Source organism: Pristiophorus japonicus, chromosome 17 (genome assembly GCF_044704955.1).
Source record: "Pristiophorus japonicus isolate sPriJap1 chromosome 17, sPriJap1.hap1, whole genome shotgun sequence".
NCBI classification, from domain to species: domain Eukaryota; kingdom Metazoa; phylum Chordata; class Chondrichthyes; family Pristiophoridae; genus Pristiophorus; species Pristiophorus japonicus.
Genome location: NC_091993.1, coordinates 30,788,855 through 30,804,891, shown reverse-complemented (window position 1 = coordinate 30,804,891; position 16,037 = coordinate 30,788,855). Strand labels below are relative to the sequence as shown.

The following is a 16,037-nucleotide window of genomic DNA, read 5'->3' as shown; positions in this document are numbered from 1 at the left end:
GGAATGGCGGGGGGGAAGAAGAGGGAGGGAGGGAGATGGGTATGGGGGAGAAGGAAGGGTAGGGGAGAGGTGGGTGGGGAGAGTTGTGGGGCTGGAGGAGATTACAGAGATAGGAAGGGGTGAGGCCATGGAGGATTTGCAAACAAGGATGATAATTTTGAAATCGAGGCGTTGCTTAACTGGGAGCCAATGTGGGTCAGCGAGCACAGGGGTGATTGTGAGCGGGACGTTGTGCGAGTTAGGACACGGGCAGCCACGTTTTGGAGCACCTCTTGTTTACATAGGTTAGAATGTGGGAGGCCAGCCAGGAGTGCATGGGAATAGTGAAGTCTAGAGGTAACAAAGGCAGGGATGCCCCATTTACAAATATGAAGGAGGCATCACAGCGACACACTCTGCTACTCCTCACACAATTATCTGACTTGACCGCCTCAATGTAAAATTATAGTTGCTACTCTGCATCTACGTCGGCCAGACGGAGTAGCAGTAATAATTTAGAATTCTAGACAGTGAATGTTAGTCTTAGTTTATCATGAGATGTATCGAATATTCAAACCCAATCTCGTCATCGCTCGGCCGCTACACACCTGATGGCAGGCGATACCAAATAATGATTAGCAACAGGATCCGTGTCTTGTTTTTTGGCTAAAGGGTCAACTGTTGCCCACCGCTTGCTGAGATTAGCCCAGCGCAGACCTGGGGTTGAATCTGGGAGCCTACCTGGTCTATGAGACCCAGCGTCAACTGAGCCATCGGGAGGGGGGGGACCGGCTGATTTGCAATACCTCCGCTGCACTGGTGAAATATAATCATCGTGTCCCTGCAGATATTTAATGTGCCTGTGTGATGTGCCTGATGGTTTTTTGCGCGCTCGTTTTTTCCGTTTGGACCATCTCACGAGATCCTGGCATGGCTTTGCAGAAGAAAGATGTTGCACAGATCGCTAAATGAACTGCCAAACCCCACGTACTGAAACTGATTCCAGGAGATTCTTTAAATGTGTGTGTATTGGGAGGTTTGGTGGGGGAGTGGGTGAAATATTCGAGCAGGCAGCTGATGTCCCTAATGCACAATTATCAGGAATTTGTCTGGAACGCTTGGGAAAGCGGTGTGGGAACTTGGCGTATTGGTTATCAGTTTGCAAGTCCTGGCCCAGTTTTTCATGCCAGGAACTGAGTGAAACAGAAATGATCGTTTTTAATGAACTGCTTACCGAGGGTTTTGTTATTTTGTCAGGATTTCTAAGTTCCCAAATGCACTCTGCTGTTTAGTAACTGAAGCTAAGCACAGCGATGAAACATTCTGGGAGTTTCAGTATGAGTTTTGCCGTGCTAGCACAGCTTGAGAGGCACCCGAGCATTGTCTTGCTTTGTTTGGTGCTCCCCTACACCAGTGCTTCCAGAGAAAGGGACCATCCCCTCTCGCACAGCTTAGTTTCCTACCACTGGCCTTTAAGGTAAATGACTCTGGTCTGCCACTTTATTCTGACTACAGGCTGGCTGACGTCTTGCCTCTTCCGTGCAGAACAGCAGTGTATTTTTAACTATTCACTATCGAAGAAGCTCCCTGGGAAGAATGGAAAGGTGACAAATGTAGTCATTATGCCTGTGCAGGATTGTGCATGTTCAGTTGCTTTAAGTGTGATTTCTGTTTCTTTGGGCAGCTGCTGCATGTGCCAATCTTGCACATGCCCAGATCGGGTATTGCCAAGTGCGTCCTGCAGTACATGAACAGTCTTGTTGTCGAACTGCTTCCATTGGAAACTGTTCAGCAATGTAAATTCGATATACCATAACAATTTATATTTATATTGCCTTTAACGTAGTGAAACGTCACTTCACAGAAGTATTATGAGATTTTAAAAATTGACACTGAGCCGCATAAGGAGAAATTAGGGCGTCTTGAAGGAGGAAAGAGAGGCAGAGAGGTTTAGGCAGGGAGTTCCAGACCTTGGGGCCCAGGCAACAGAAGGCACAGCCACCAATGGTTGAGCGATTATAATCAGGGATGCTCAAGAGGGAAGAATTAGAGGAGCGCAGACATCTCGGGTGGGGGACAGGGGGGATCAGTTGTGGGACTGGAAGAAATTAGAGATAGGGAGGGGCGAGGCCATGGAGGGATTTGAAAACAAGGATGAGAATTTTGAAATCGAGGGAATATAGGGAAATAAATCAGTAGTGTCCCCATCTTCCTCCTTTCTCCTTCTCCCCCCCCCCCCCCCCCCCCCCAGTTGAAGATAACCTGCCTGCACATAATTGGTTGGTGCTAAAACATGCCGCACCGCTCATGTCGCTGAGCTTGTTTGAATTAGAGTGCCCGGCCACCATGGTGGACAGATACATTTTCAGGTGAAGGAAGATACCTTTTCACCAGGACGATTGTCAGAACATGGAAGGTTTTGCTGCAAGTGACTTGAGGCAGCATCGTTTACAATTGAATAAGTATCTGCAGAGAATGCAGCCTTTTCCCAGCCTCCTTTTTTTAAACAGTGGAGTGAAAGTAGATGGCTCCAATTGAAGGGCTAGTACAGGCTTGGTGGGCTGAACGGCCTCCTGCTGCAGTTTCTATGATTCTTTATATATTAGTTAATAGGAATTCTTTTGGAGGGAATGTTTGCTCTGACAGTTGTCCTTATGCTTGTCCAGCATAAGTTGTCCAGTTGCTTTATGCCAGTGGCTGTGTAAAGGAGGTGATGTTTGGCGAGGGTGGGAGGAGAGTGAGGGAATACCTGTTGCAACAGTGAAATAAATGCTCTATCCCCTCCCACCCCCAAAAAAAGTGAGAGAACAGATGGTGTGTCATCTTTGCAGCATGATTATATAATTTTAGAAAGTCTCTGTTGCAATGGAAACTTAAATTGTAGATCTTACCTGTTTTTGTACCTGATTATGATGCTAGGCATGTCCGTCTCAGTCAGTGCATGCTCTGAAGTTGGTGCAGTAAAATCTATCTGCAGCTTTACCACTGGAAGGTGCTTCTTTGTTGACTAGACTAAAGAATCATGTTTACTTTTGGCGTACGTAATTACCAAATGTTCTCTCTTTCAGAAAAACAAAGAAGAATAAACAGAAAGGTAAGCTCACTTAAAACTCAGCTCTGATTCATAACTTCATTGGTGAATAAAAGCCTCAAACAGTTGAGAGGCCAATTGCTTGCGTACAAGAAAATCTTGCATCAGTGCTTATCCCCTCAGTTGTTGGAGAAGCTGCCTGCCTGTCCCAAGAGTTACTGTTACTGTTTTTAAGGGAAATTAAGGATGGGCAATAAATGCTGGCCTCGCCATCGATTCCCACATCCCGCGAATGAATAGAGAAAAATGTCCTTGAGATGGGCAAGAGTGACCGTTCTCTTCCCCTTTTATCCAGCTTTTCCCAGCTTCCCCAAGTAGGCCACTTGAGACGGACAAGTTAAAGGAATCCTGTGTCTAAAGCACACATTTAGATTGGCGCTCTTGCCAGTAGGATGGCAGCCATACAGCGCCCACTAATTACTGAGCGATACTCTGTATTTGTAACACTGCAAACCAATGCATTGTCATTTTTAGATTTGTAGCCAAAGATGTGTTTTTGGTGTATTGGTGGCCTGACTTACTGCACGTTACAATGCTCCCTTGGCTCTGTTGCAACACCGTTATTGCGTGGAGTTTATTGAAGTGTAATGGGCTGTGGGACTAAAAGCACGACGGCTCTAAGAGTCAGCATGGGCACGGCGGACCAAATTACCGCCTCCTGTGCCACAAGTTTCCACGATTCTATGAATGGAATTCTCTGCTCCAAGGAGCTGTGAATGCTCAGTTGTTAAGTATATTTTTTTATCCTTCAAGTATGTATCCAATTCCCCTTTGAAGGCTACTATTGAATATGTATCCACCACCCTATCAGGCAATGCATTCTAAATCCTAACCACTCGCTGCATAAAAATGTTTTTCCTCATGTCGTCTCTGGTTGTTTTGCCAATCACCTTAAATCTGCGACCTCTGGTTATCGAGCCTTCAGCCATTGGGAACAGTTTCTCTTTATTTACTCTCTCTAAACCCCTCATGATTTTGAACACTTCAATCAAATCTCCTCTTAGCCTTCTCTGCTCCAAGGAGAACAACCCCAGCTTCTCCAGTCTCTCCACGTAACTATATTCTCTCATCCCTGGAACCATTCCAGTAGATCTGCACCCTCTCCAAAGCCTTCACATCCTTCCTTAAAGTGTGGTGCCCAGAATTGGGCACAATATTCTAGCTGGGGCTGAACGAATATTGCAAAGCTAACCAGGAAAAAGCCTAAATAATGATATTTGGCCCCAAATCTCTTGACCGTCCTGCCAGCAAATTGTAGATGTAGATATTAAATACTGTCCAACGGGCAATAATTTAATGAGTTTTTTTTTTTAAACCAGTGCTGCAGCTGATGATAACATAGAAAATAGGTGCAGGAGTAGGCCATTCAGCCCTTCGCGCCTGCACCACCATTCAATAAGATCATGGCTGATCATTCACCTCAGTACCCCTTTCCTGCTTTCTCTCCATACCCCTTGATCCCTTTAGCCGTAAGGGCCATATCCATCTCCCTCTTGAAATATATCCAACGAACTGGCATCAACAACTCTCTTCGAAAGAGAATTCCACAGGTTAACAACTGTGATGGTTGAGTGTTTGTAACATCAGTAAATTGCCTCATTTGTAAATAACTTGTTTGGCCTTTTTTTGTTTTAGCCCCCACAGCTGGTGATGGAAGTAGCACTAGTGAAACGCCACAACCACCCAGGAAGAAGAGGGCAAGAGTGGACCCCACAATGGAAAGTGTATGTAGTTTGCTAGAATGTGACACAGTGACTGAATGTGTGTTTAACATCCAGAGCAGCAGAGCCAGAATTGAAGCTGGTATAAACGGAAATCCTAAGTGGTATTCGACCCCAGATTCCTGCATGTGCTAGTGCATTTCCGCAATGCCCAATGGCAACAGCCTGTATTCTGCTGTGTTTTGCTACAGTAAGTAACACAAGCCTATATATTTGAAGCCTGGATACTTACACACATACTTTCAAAGTGTTGCATTTTAATGGTAGCTATTCCATGAGTAAATTGGTCCCAGTTCCCTCCCAGTTGGCAGCACTCTCGCCGCTGAGTCATAAGGTTATGGGTTCAAGTCCCATTCCAGGGACTTGAACGCAAAAATCTAGGCTAACACTCCACTACAGTGCGGTCGGAGAGGCAGTACTGAGGGAGTGCAGCTCTGTTGGGGGGGCAGTACTGAGGGGGCGCTGCAATGTTGGAGAGGCAGTACTGAGGGAGTACTAAACTGTCAGAGGTGCCGTCTTTCGGATGAGACGTTAAACCGAGGCCCCGTCTGCTCTCTCCGGTGTCCTGGCTAATATTTATCCTTCAACCAACATCACTTTAATAAAAACAGATGATCTGGTCATTATCACATTGCTGTTTGTGGGAGCTTGCTGTGTGAAAATTGGCTGCTGCATTTCCTACATTACAACAGTGACTACACTCCAGAAATACCTCATTGGTGAAAAGCGCTTTTGGACGTCCGGTGGTCGTGAAAGGTGCTTTCGAAATGCAAGTTTGTTTTTCTTTTGGAGCCCCTGAGCCAGCGAGATGAAAAGTCGGCCATAGTTTTTGCTCCTGATCACTGTCCAAGAATCGCTGCTAGCAAGTGCACTTGTTTGGGCATTCGATAGTGGCAGTACAAAGCCAGACCTCGATTTCTCCTCCCTCACTGCTGGGTAGCCCATCAATGCTCACAGTCCAGGATGGCCTGTAGCCACTTGAGAGCGGTATCCTGGCAACCATTGCACAGTGGCTCAGGAAAATGACAACTTTCAGGAGTGGAGGGAAACCATGGGGACAAAATTGGCATTTCCTCATGGATGGAAAAGAACTAGTACTAAACAATTCCAGGTGTATTTAGATATTGCACCAAAGGAGGTCCTATTGAGTTGTGATTAATTCGCTACAACTGCTAACAGCAGGTCCTTATTGGCTTTTGATTACCTGCTGGTTTAACTTTTCATTACTTAATCATGAACAGAGAGAGCTGAGACAGAGAGAGTATATGTGCACAAATTGAAGATGGCAGGGCAGGTTGAGAAAACAGTTTTAAAAAAACATACGGGATCCTGGGCTTCAAAAGCAAGGAAGTTATGAAGAACTTTTATAAAACGATGGTTTGGCCTCAACTGGAGTAGTGTGTCCATTTCTGGGCACCACACTTTAGGAAGGATGTGAAGGCCTTGGAGAGAGTGCAGAAAAGATTTAAGAGAATGATTCCAGGGATTAGGGACTTCAGTTACGTGGATAGACTGGAGAAGCTGGGGCTGTTCTCCTTTGAGCAGAGAAGGTTGAGAGGAGATTTGATAGAGGTGTTCAAAATCATGAGGGGTCTGGCCAGAGTAGATCGAGTGAATCGATTGGGGAAGGGTTGAGAACCAGAGGACACAGATTTAAGATGATTGGCAGAAGAACCAAAGGCGAAAGGAGGAAAAACATGTTTACGTAGCAAGTGGTTAGGATCTGGAATATACGGCCTGAGAGGGCGCTGGAGGCAGACTCAATCGTGGCTTTCAAAAGTGGGTTGGATAAGTTCCTGAAGGAAAAATATTTGCAGGGCTACGGGGAAAGGGTGGGGGAGTGGGACTGGCTGAAGTGCTCCTGCAGAGAACCGATACGGGCTGAATGGCCTCTTTCTGTGCTGTAACCGTTCTGATTCTTTACAGACCCTGCTGTGTATTTCCAGTACTGTGTTTTATTTATTTACTGGTCTGTTTGCATTGTGTGAGCTAGAGCTTTGAAAAGGCTTATTGTACTGTCCCAAAACTCTTATTTTAACAATCGGGCAATCGCATGGAAAAGCTATTAAAGGGGGTCTGTGTTAGCAGTATTAGAGGTGTTGGTCTCTAGGTTAATGACTGGGGGAAATCAGATTGGGTCCTGCTCCTGTTTATTATTCAGCTGGAGTTGCTTTTGTATGGAATTTGATGCGCCGCCCCCTCTCTCCAGTGATCTAGGCTCACACACAGGAACAGGAAGAGGCCATTCAGCCCCTCGAATCCATTCCGCCTTTCAATTAGATCATGGCTAATCTGTGTCTCCGCTCCATCCACCTGCCTTGGTTCCATATCCCTCCATACCCATACCTACCAAAAAATCGTATCTATCTCCGTTTGGGAATTTTTACTTGACCCCCTTCCTCCAGCCTCAACAACTTCGTTGAAAGAGTCACACATTTCCACTGCCCTTTGTGTGACGAAGTGTTTCCTGACATCACCCCTGAACGGCCTGGCTCTAATTTTAAGGTTCCGACCCCTTGTTCTGGATTACCCCCACAAGAAGAAAAAGTCCCAGTGTCCCTCTATTTACCCTATCAAATCCTTTAACCATTTTAAACACCTCCCTTAATCTTCTACATTCAAGGGAATACAAGCCCAGTCTATGCAGCCAGTCCTCATGTAAATTAACCCTTTCAGCCCCCGGTATCATTCTGGTGAACCTGCGCTGCTCCCCTTCCGAGGCCGATATATCCTTTCTGCGGTGCGGTGACCAGAACTGAATGAAGTTCTCCAGATGGTGTCTAACCAGAGTTCTGTACAGCTGTAGCATAACTTCCACCCCTGAAAGATAGGTTGGGACCTGATGTTTGTTGAACCGTTGTTAGTCGAGGCTTTGGGGAGGGGGGAAACCTGTTTTTGTGTCTCCTGTAATGGTAGCAATATTGAGTAAGGGATCCAATGTCGGGTGTTGTATGACTGCAGATGCATATTTCGAGACTGCAGAGTGCAATGCGTTCAATTGAAATGTACATCTGAGGAGAAACCGTAACTTGGTCATTTCTTGGTTTCTGCAGGAGGAGACATTTATGAACAGAGTAGAAGTAAAGGTTAAAATTCCAGAGGAGTTGAAACCGTGGCTTGTGGACGATTGGGACCTGATCACACGTCAAAAACAGGTAAGCACTCCATCAGATCACTTCAAACCGTGAAGGTACAACAGCATTTGCTACCACAGGGAGGAGTTGAGGCGAATAGCATAGATGCATTCAAGGGGAAGCTAAATAAGTGCACGAGGGAGAAAGGAATAGAAAGATATATTGATGGGGTGGGAGCACAAACACTGTGGACCCGTGGAGCCGAATGGCTTGTTTCTATGCTGTAAATACTTTGTGACTCTCGGCTTCTTACTTTCTCATTGTCACTGGTTTGTTCAGATCGTGAGTGAGGGTAGGGGGCTGGGGTTGAGGGGGTCTGTTTGTGGCTCCTTGCCTTTCTGTTGCTAAAATGGGCTTCCTTATCTTGGTGGCAGAGCTGTAGCCCCGCGATCTCATTGGTCCGCAATTCTGTCATCGGGGAACCAGAGCGCAGGCTCTGCTGTCCCGTGATCCGAACTGAATAAGCACAAATGTGAAAATGCTTTTCGTCACTAAGAGCTCTGTCTGGTGAAACATGGCCCTCTTGTATTGGGCATGGGGCTCGTAGCCCTTCCTTAATGGGAGTTTTGAGCAATCCGACAGGACAGACCCACCTGAGATGGTGGCACAGTGGTATACAGTCTGGAGGGAGTGGCCCTGGGAGTCCTCAACATTGACTCTCGACCCCCTGGAGTCTCATGGCTTTAGGACAAGTATAAAGCAAGGAAATCTCCTGCTGATTACCACCTACGGCCCTCCCTCAGTTGATGAATCAGTACTCCTCCATATTGAACACCACTTGGAGGAAGCACTGAGGGTAGCAAAGTCACAGAATGTACTCTGGTTGAGGGACTTCAACGTCTATCACCAAGAGTGGCTCGGTAGCACCATTACTGACAACTGGCCAAGTCCTGAAGGACATAGCTGACAGACTGGGCCTGCGACAGGTGGTGAGACAACCAACACGAGGGAAAAACCTACTTAACATCGTCCTCACCAATCCACCTGTCACAGATGCATCTGTCCATGACAGCATTGGTGGCAGTGATCGCCGCACAGTCATTGTGGAGATGAAGTTCTGTCTTCACACTGAGAACACCCTCCATTGTGTTTTATGGCACTACCACTGTGCTAAATGGGATAGATTTAGAACAGATCTAGTAGCTCAAAACTGGGCATCCATGAGGCGTTGTGGGCCATCAGCAGCAGCAGAATTGTATTCCACCACAATGTGTAACCTCATGGCCTGGCATATCCCTTACTCTACCATTACCATCAAGCCAGAGGACCAACCCTGGTTCAATGAAGAGTGCAGAAGAGCATGTCAGGAGCAGCACCTAAAAATGAGGTACTCACCTGGGGAAGCTGCAACACAGGATTACATTCATGCTGAGCAGCATGCTAAAAACAGAGCTAAGTGAACCCACAATCAACAGACCAAATCCAAGCTCTACAGTCCTGCCACATCCAGTCGTGAATGGTGGTGGTCAGTTAAATGGGAGGAAGAGGCTCCATGAATATCCCCATTCTCAATGATGGTGGAGCCCAGCATGCAAGTGTAAAAGACAAGGCTGAAGCATTTGCAACCATCTTCAGCTGGAAGTGCCGAGTGGATGATCCATATTGACCACCTCCTGAGGTCCCCACCATCACCAAAGTTAAGTCTTCAGCCAATTCGATTCACTCCATGTGATATCAAGAAGCGGCTGAGTGCACTGGATACAGCAAAGCCTATGGGTCCCGACAACATCCCGGCTGTCGTGCTGAAGACTTGTGCTCCAGAACTAGCCACGCCTCTAGCCAAGCTGTTCCATAACAGCTACAACACTGGCATCTACCTGACAATGTTTAAAACTGCCCAGGTATGTCCTGTCCACAAAAATCAGGACAAATCCAATTAACTGGACCAGCCACATAAATACTGTGGCAACGAGCAGGTCAGAGGCTGGGTATTCTGCAGCGAGTGTCTCACCTCCTGACTCCCCAAAGCCTTTTTCCCCCATCTACAAGGCACAAGTCAGGAGTGTGATGGAATACTCTCCACTTGCTTGGATGAGTGCAGCTTCAACAACACTCAAGAAGCTCGACACCATCCAGGACAAAGCAGCCAGCTTGATTGGCACCCCATCCACCACCTTCAACATTCACTCCAACACCGGCGCACCGTGGCTGCAGTGTGTACCGTCTACAAGATGCACTGCAGCAACTCGCCAAGGCTTCTTCAGCCGCACCTCCCAAACCCACGACTTCTACCACCAAGAAGGTCAAGGGCAGCATGCACATGGGAACACCATCACCTCCACGTTCCCCTCCAAGTTACACACCATCCTGACTTGGGAATATATCAGCCTTTCCTTCATTGTCGCTGGGTCAAAATCCTGTAACTCCCTCCCTAACAGCACTGTGTGGGAGCACCTTCACCACACGGACTGCAGCGGTTCAAGAAGGCGGATCACCACCACCTTCTCGAGGGCAATTAGGGATGGGCAATAAATGCTGGCCTTGCCAGCGACGCCCACATCCAGGGACGAATAAAAAAAATTAGTTAAGCAGCTCTCAAGAGCCAAAAGATTTATAGAGCACTCTCTTTAGAGCAGACAAGGTTACGAGGAGTTTTGAAGATCATGAATGGTTTGGTACAATAAATAAGGAGAAGCTGTTTCCAGGGGCAGAACGGTTGGCAACCAGTGGACACCGATCGAAGGTAAAAGATCCAGAGGCAACTTGAAATAATGTTTTTGCACAGCAAGTTATGATCTGGAATGCGTTGCCTGAAAGAGTGGTGGAAGCAGATTCAATAACTTTCAAAAAAGAATTGGATAACTATTTTGAAGGGGAAAAAGCTGCAGGGCTATGGGAGAAAGAGCAAGGGGAGTGGGACTAATTGGGTAGCTCTACCAAAGAGCTGGCACAGGCGCATTGGGCCGAATGGCCTCCTGTGCTGTATCATTCTATGTTGCTGATTAGGGTGGGTGATTACCAACTAAATCTTAGATAACTTCGTGTCTTGTTTTATTCAGAAACCAGTTCATTACAGGGCTCCATACCGGAACCTGCATCCCTGGCAATGCAGTGGGCACTCCTGAAATCTGGCAAGCAGATCTTGTGTGCTGCAATGTGTTGTGACAGAATGATTGAGAGTTCTATCTGTTGACGGTCAGTTGAATGTTTGCAGGGTTTCCCATGTTGCTTGGTTTATTTTTCTCTAACCTGTCACATTTTGTATGCCCTTCATTGAATAATTTACCTGTCTCTTTTGACCTGTGGAAATTGTTTAGTCAGGAAGTGTGTGCAGTAGTTGTACATGACTTGGCACCAGCTGCAATAAAAACTATGAATTGCTCCGAATCACACATGTCTCAAAAGCACTTTGCGTTTCACATGCACTAAATTGTTTTGAAGTGCTGTGAATATTATGCAGACAAACACAGCAGCCCACTTAAGAATTGCAAGATCCCATAATCCGCAGTGAGATCAATCATCAGTTAAATCCTTGTTTTTGAGGCATTGGGTGAGGGGGTAATGTCAGCCAGGACACCTGGAGAACTTTCTACCGTTTGGATGTTTATCCACCTGAAGTGGTCTTGGTTTAATGCTTCAATATTTGAAGTTCCTTGCTTCTCTTTCCTTTCAAGAACAGGCCGCCTTAGTGTTTAACAAGAAAAATGTTTTGGTTTTAAGGTAACTCGGATGTTGTAAAACAAAAGAATATATTTTGAGGTATCCAAGGCCAGCAAGCTAGATTTTTTTAGAATTCATTCACAGGATGTGGGCGTCGCTGGCAAGACCGGCATTTATTGCCCATCCCTAATTATCCTCGAAGGTGGTGGTGAGCCACTGCAGTTCGTGTGGTGAAGGTGCTCCCACAGTGCTGTTAGAGGGAGTTCCAGGATTTTGATCCAGCGATGATGAAGGAACGGCGATATGTTTCCAAGTCAGGATGGTATGTGCATTCGAGGGGAACTTGCAGGTGATGGTGTTTCCATGAGCCTGCTGCCCTTGTCCTGCTAGGTGACTGAGGCCGATTGCCCAGATTGGACCAAGTTGTGTAATAGATGCTCATTGACCTGTGGTTGTAAATAAGAATCTCTGCGTAATACAGCAACCCGCAGGTTTATCTGTCCTGTCACTGAAGGGACCTCTGCCTGCGTGTGATGAGATCCTCGTAAGTCATAGTTTTGGAAAAGTATGTGTCCTCTGATGCGGCAGTTCAGAGACTTTAACGATAAATAAACCTCTGCTTGTAGAGATAATGTACTCCTGTAAACTTGGTAGGAAACTTTTATTTTGATGTATTTTAGTGTGTCCTAGTCAAGAACCTGAGGGGCGAGGGTAAGCTGCAGTTGATGTGCGATATCGTGCTAAAGGAGTTAAATAGAGCAATGGCCTCCAGTGGTGCCCCATTGATCTGTATCATTGCAACACATCCATTCTGCTGATCAGATGATTAAGTGCAGAACTCCAGCAGACAAGCTCAGGAAAGGAAAGGTTAAAGTTGCTCCCAAAAAAGACATGCTGTTTTCAAATTATTTCTTGACTTTTGTAAAGTTCAAGCATTGTCACACGTTCCCTTATCTCTCCTTTAGCACCATGAAAATATGGTGGTGAAGATTTTTTTTTTCCTTTAAAAATAAAACGGGGAATATCTGTTCTCCAGTTGTGGACACACTGTTAGAGCTGCTTCTGTTGAGCTATTTTCATATAAACCCAATTGCTTTGTATCTGAATCTGCCCACTTTTATACGGTGGGTTGGAGTCGGCACCATCAAGTGTATGAGCGAAATTTGCACTCGAGTTGCACCCCTGAGCTTTGCGTGCCCACAGTTGGTCAGAAGCTAGTTCGGTGTCAGCCATGGCTCGGGGTAGCTTCTGAGTCAGAAGGTTGTGGGTTCAAGCCCCACTCCAGTGACGTGAAAATCTAGGCTGTCAGAAGTGCAGTCTTTCGGATGAAAGGTCTTTCCCCTCAGGTGGATGTAAAAGATCCCACGGCACTATTTTGAAGAAGAGCAGGGGAGTTATCCCCGGTGTCCTGGGGCCAATATTTATCCCTCAATCAACATCACTTTAAAAACACATGATCTGGCCATTATCACATTGCTGTTTGTGGGAGCTTGCTGTGTGCAAATTGGCTGCTGTGTTTCCCACATTACACCAGTGACTATACTCCCAAAATTGGCTGTAAAGCGCTTTGGGACTTCCCGAGGTCTTGAAAAGCACTGAGTCATGAATGTGACTGGGGATGGGAAGGTACATATGGACCAGCAGTGTCACAAGTGCACGGCTGGCCGGTCGGAACAGGCTGATGGGTGCCATTGTAAGCAGTCCTGCAAAGCAAATTTTTTTTTAAAACTTGAGAAAACAGAAAGACTTGTAGATGTATCCTTTTGGACTTTTTAATTTAATGATCTTTCCACTCTTTATAATGTCTGTAATCGGTTGCTTGTTCCCTTATTATTTAATGATTCATTTGGCAGATTTGTTGGATGCTAAACAAGCGTTTTTCTGTTTCCCCTTTCTGGATCTGTAGTTCGGTTTGAATTGCTTAAAGCAATATTACGGAGAACAGATTTTAAGGAATTTATTTTGAGATGCTTGTATATTAAAGTCTTGAGTTTCCTGCAGTACACACATGCTGGTAGTGCATCAATGCATGGGCTTTGAAGGCACATACATAAAAAGTTAACCCTTAAACAGGTGGAGGAACTGATGGTGTGGGGTTCGATGCTGGCCTTTCATCTCCGGACCTGGGTTCCGATTCTCCTCCGACTAACGGGATGGAGGTTTCCTCTGCTGATTGTAAGCCTTTAGTTGAAAAGAATTTTCACAGCCTTGATCGAAATTCTGAATAAGCAGGAGCCCCCTGGCAGTAAAAGCACTAAATTAGCAATCTCGTTCGAGCCACAGAATAAATGGCACATTTTGGGCCAGAGTAGAGGAAGCCACCTAACTGTGCTGTAACTTTTATATCCGAGTAAAACGTGAACTGCTTCCGCGGTCAGTCCCTTGGATATAACAGAAGCTCTGCCCACATCTTTCTACCTTTTTTTTTCCATCCTGCAAGACAAGGTGAAGTTTATAATGACTTTGCTTTGCAATGATGTGCTTTAGTTCCCTTGAGATCACACCCTTGGGAATGGTATAGATTGAGCTGCTCGAATGTAATAAACACTATTCATAATGCAGTACTGCAACAGATTTCCTTGGGGAAGAGCGATGTTTCAGGGGGACAATTTGAAGGGAGATGTGTCCTCATCGGTTAACATGTAATATTTAAAATGTCTCCCAGACCCAATTGAATCTAGAAAGAGATTTTATACAATGGTCAACGATTTGACAGAATAGTTCCTGAGGAGTTCAAGGTTGCCTGAAGGTCACTAACGTGTTTGGTCCATCTTATTTTACATGGCTTTCAATATGTTTTTTTTAAACTGAACTAGTTTAGAAAAATACTGCAGATATTGGAATCTGAAATTAAAAACAGAAAATGCTGGAAATACTCAGCGGGTCAGGCAGCATCTGTGGAGAGAGAAACAAGAGTTAACGTTTCAGGTCGATGAGTTCTGATGAAGGGTCACCAACCTGAAACATTAACTCTGTTTCTCGCTCCACAGATGCTGCCTGAGCTGCTGAGTGTTTCCAGCATTTTCTAGTTCCTTAAAGTCGTTGGTTTATAATTGTACACCAGGATAGTTTTAAATTTATTTTGATTCCTTAAAAAAACTGCAAGTCGAGACAACTGGATAACAAATGATTGGAATGGAATGAACTGCGATTTGTTAGAATGTGGTAATGGGTTTTAAAAAAACAAATCATGACATCACTGGAGTGTTGGACCAATGGCAGCAGGAGAGTGAGCTCAGTCAAATGATTTCTTGTAAAGAGATTGATTGCGAAGTTAATCTATCCGAAAATGATTAAGCAAAACTTCCGTACTGCTAAAGTGTGGGAGAAAGGGCTCAAAGGATATGTTTGAGGTTACGACAACAACAACTTTGTGTGTGTGTGTGTATATGGCGCCTTTAATGTAGTGAGACGCCCCAAGGCGCTTCACAGGAGTATTACGCAATTAAAAATTTGACACCAAGCTGCATAATTAGAAATTAGCGCAGGTGCTTGGTCAAAGAGGTATGTTTTGAGGAGCGTCTTGAAGGAGGAAAGGGATGTAGAGAGGCGGAGAGGTTTAGGTATAGAGTTCCAGAGCTTGGGGCCCAGGCAACAGAAGGCAGCAGCCACCAATGGTTGAGCGATTATAATCAGGGATGCTCAAGAGGGCAGAATTAGAGGAGTGCCGACATCTCTGGGTGGGGGGGGTGGTGGAGGAGATTACAGAGATAGGGAGGGGGCGAGGCCATGGAGGGTTTGAAAATAAGGATGAGAATTTTGAAATTGAGGCGTTGCTTAACCGGGAGCCAATGTAGGTCAGCGAGCACAGGGGGTGATGGGTGAGTGGGACATGGTACGAGTTAGGACACGGGCAGCCGAATTTTGGATCACTTCTCGTTTATGTAGGGTAGAATGTGGGAGGCCAGCCAGGAGTGCGTTGGAATAGTCGAGGCTAGAGGTAACAGAGGCATGGATGATGGCTTCAGCAGCGGATGACGTGAGGCAGGGGCGGAGATGGGCGATGTTAGAGATGAAAATAGGCAGTCATAGTTATGCTGCGGATATGTGGTCGGAAACTCATTTCAGGGTCAAATATGACACCAAGGTTGTGAACCGTCTGGTTCAGCCTCAGACAGGAGTTGGGGAGAGGGATGGAATCGGTGTCGAGGGAACAGAGGTTAGATAAAGAAGGTTGGGAGGAGACTCGTGTGGAGCATAAACACTGGCATGGACTCTTTGGGCTGAATGGCCTGTTTCTGTGCTGTAGGTGCTTTGTAATACTATCCAATCGACTATCTGTTTTTGGCCATGGACACGACCTGCTTCTATCTGGGCCAAGTCAATGGTCTTGTCAGTGGACCGAATAATTTGCAGACCAGTTTCACTCGCGAAGTGGTGGAAACGTGTGACATGTTAGTTGCTTGTCCCTGGCATTTCCTGCAGCGTCGCACTGAATCACTGCTAATGTCATTGAAGCAATGCTAACAAGGCCCTTACTGAAACCCGTCGTGTTCAAAAGTGATAAAAACT

The 16,037-nt window shown here is 45.9% G+C and overlaps 1 protein-coding gene across 4 annotated transcripts in view; it reads left to right on the top strand.

The window, feature by feature from the left end:
- Positions 1-16,037, top strand: part of morf4l1 (mortality factor 4 like 1) — a 61,493-nt gene that overhangs the window by 38,814 nt on the left and 6,642 nt on the right. For 3 of the 4 annotated variants that reach the window (XM_070858558.1, XM_070858559.1, XM_070858556.1), the window contains 3 exons: positions 3,048-3,073; positions 4,706-4,794; positions 7,845-7,946. In XM_070858558.1, the coding sequence (XP_070714659.1) occupies positions 3,048-3,073; positions 4,706-4,794; positions 7,845-7,946 (217 nt within the window). The remainder of the gene's footprint in view (positions 1-3,047; positions 3,074-4,705; positions 4,795-7,844; positions 7,947-16,037) is intronic. The other variant, XM_070858557.1, reaches the window with a different exon arrangement.